Below are 2,184 nucleotides of genomic sequence, written 5' to 3' on the forward strand. Positions count from 1 at the left end.
GATAGATCCAACAGATTACTACAAGTGTAAAAATAATGATAACAAAGTAAAATAAAATAACGAAGACATGTTCCGGATTATTTACTGTGAACGAGGAGCCATCCCACTAGCATTTCCAAAGTGATGTCCAGCAACAATGACTGGAATCCCATGGTTTCCTGCTGCAACAGCTGCTGTATGCCTGTGTATTTTAGTTACATCAGAAAGGGTATTTAGTTAAAAGAGAAGTAAAGATAAATAATTATGTTGTGATTAAAAAAGTTTTGGGGACAGTTAAACATGAAAACATCGGTTCATTTTCAATTCATATTTTAAAAAACATTCAGGGCTATAACAGTTCCAATTTTCAGAACATGATCAACACTCCAAGAAACAGGAGAAAACACATTACTGTAAGGTTCTGAGGGACATATATAAGCTGGACATAATCCATCAAAAACATAATTAAGGTACAGTGAAAAAACTGACTGATAACATGTGGCAATAGTAGACCAGTAGTTGAGACAAAGGCTGACAGCTTAGACTTTGCCACCATGGATTAGCCATGATTGTAAAGCAGATGCCAACAAACAAACCATATATCCCAATTATGTATCCAATTAGTAGTTGGATGAAATCAAGAGTATGGACCATGTAAGATAATACAACCAAACATAACATCCATAGAGAAAAGCCAAGAACTCACGTGCCATGACCATCACCATCAAAGGGAGAAGCATAGTCCTGAGTTGAATTAAATATTCCTCTGGTTATGGCTGAAGCAGCAAAGTGGCGGGCCCCAACAAGCTTCCTATTGCAAGAACCAGATGGAAAGTCGCGAGTAACCTCACAGATGCCAGAATAATGACCAGGAACAGGATATGGATGATTAGATTTACTATCACCAAAACTAGGATGTGTTGGATCTATGCCAGTGTCAACAAACCCAATAACAACTCCTTCTCCTGCAGTTTCAAACCCTCCCTCTTGAAACCATGCTCCCTGTGGCAGACCCAAAAACTGTGGCGTATGTGTAGTCGCAGTCCTTACAGAAAAATCCAAAAGCTCATTGGACACTTCACTGCTCCTTGATAGTTTCTCTGCCTTCATGATTCAGTAATTATCAATCAACAGCTCAGAATGTGTTCACTTGCAGTAAATCAATAAACAATATTTGAAATTTTTAAACATTGAGAGCACCGACACTGAAGCCAATTCATCAATAGAAAGAACAACACAAAAATGTAACTGGTCATATTTTTCTAAACTAAGAGCATAATTGCGATGATTAAAACTAATATCATACCTGTTCACAGCGAATCCATTTATCAGGTAATGGTAGCCAAAGAGGGTCTCCCGCGTTAAGATTAACATGAATTTGTATTAAATGAAAGAAAAATGTGATGTCGTCAAACTTTATTTAAAAGTTTGAGAAGAGAAGAGGGTTTCGGATGCTAAGATAAAGTGAATGAATTCTCAATCTCCCGTTTAAATTTTTATTGAATTCACTAACCTTTTGACCTCAAACCTTGGGCATTCGACGTTTACACGTTATTTTTGTACTAGTGTGAAACTTGATTTAAAATTCTTGTTACAAACTTAAGTGTTAATATTTTTCCTCTCATCTACCTAATTATATTAATACTAACCTATATTTCCAATTTAATTAGAGTTGTGGATAAGTTTAAAACACAAAAAATTCAAGTATTTATATTTAAAGGTTAGAACTCATATATTCATCTGAAAGTTATTTACTTTTGCATGTTAATTTGTGATTTTGATATGTGATTATTTTATTTATCATGTTTATAGAAAAAAAATTCATGAAAATATAACTATTATATTGAATAAAAACAATTATTCAATTAAAAATAATTGAATATATATATATATATCATATTAGAAATTACATAAAACTCCATTAAAAAGAAGTCATCCTCTCAAATAAACGACATTGAATATCTTTTGTTTTAACTCCAACCTTAATTTGAGATCTCTAAATATGATATCGAAATTTTCTCTGATGTCAAAAGTAAACAATAATAAACGCCAAAATCATTTTTGTTAATAAATGCATACTGATTGTAGGAAATGGAAACATTTGTAAAAGATATTATGATACGATTGAACTATGTTTTTATACATTTTATTTTAAGTTTGGTCTAATTTAATCTTTAAATATAATCTATCGTACATAGGTGGGTC

At 32.5% G+C, this 2,184-nt stretch overlaps 1 protein-coding gene across 1 annotated transcript; it reads right to left on the minus strand.

The window, feature by feature from the left end:
* On the minus strand, positions 1-1,104 carry LOC108331292 (subtilisin-like protease SBT2.3). Its single transcript, XM_017565944.2, has 2 exons — positions 686-1,104; positions 1-181 (listed from the first exon to the last, which is right to left on the minus strand). Exons 1-2 carry the CDS (start codon positions 1,087-1,089, stop codon positions 82-84), a joined length of 504 nt encoding a protein of 167 aa, XP_017421433.2. The 5' UTR covers positions 1,090-1,104; the 3' UTR covers positions 1-81.
* Positions 1,105-2,184: the final 1,080 nt, after the last annotated feature.

Source organism: Vigna angularis, chromosome 4 (genome assembly GCF_016808095.1).
Source record: "Vigna angularis cultivar LongXiaoDou No.4 chromosome 4, ASM1680809v1, whole genome shotgun sequence".
NCBI classification, from domain to species: Eukaryota; Viridiplantae; Streptophyta; class Magnoliopsida; order Fabales; family Fabaceae; genus Vigna; species Vigna angularis.

Coding starts and splice junctions, on each gene's coding strand:
- LOC108331292 (XM_017565944.2), bottom strand. CDS start 1,089: ATGAAGGCAGAGAAACTATCAAGGAGCAGTGAAGTGTCCAATGAGCTT. Junction 182..685: donor GATGGTGATGGTCATGGCAC/GTGAGTTCTTGG, acceptor TAAAATACACAG/GCATACAGCAGCTGTTGCAG.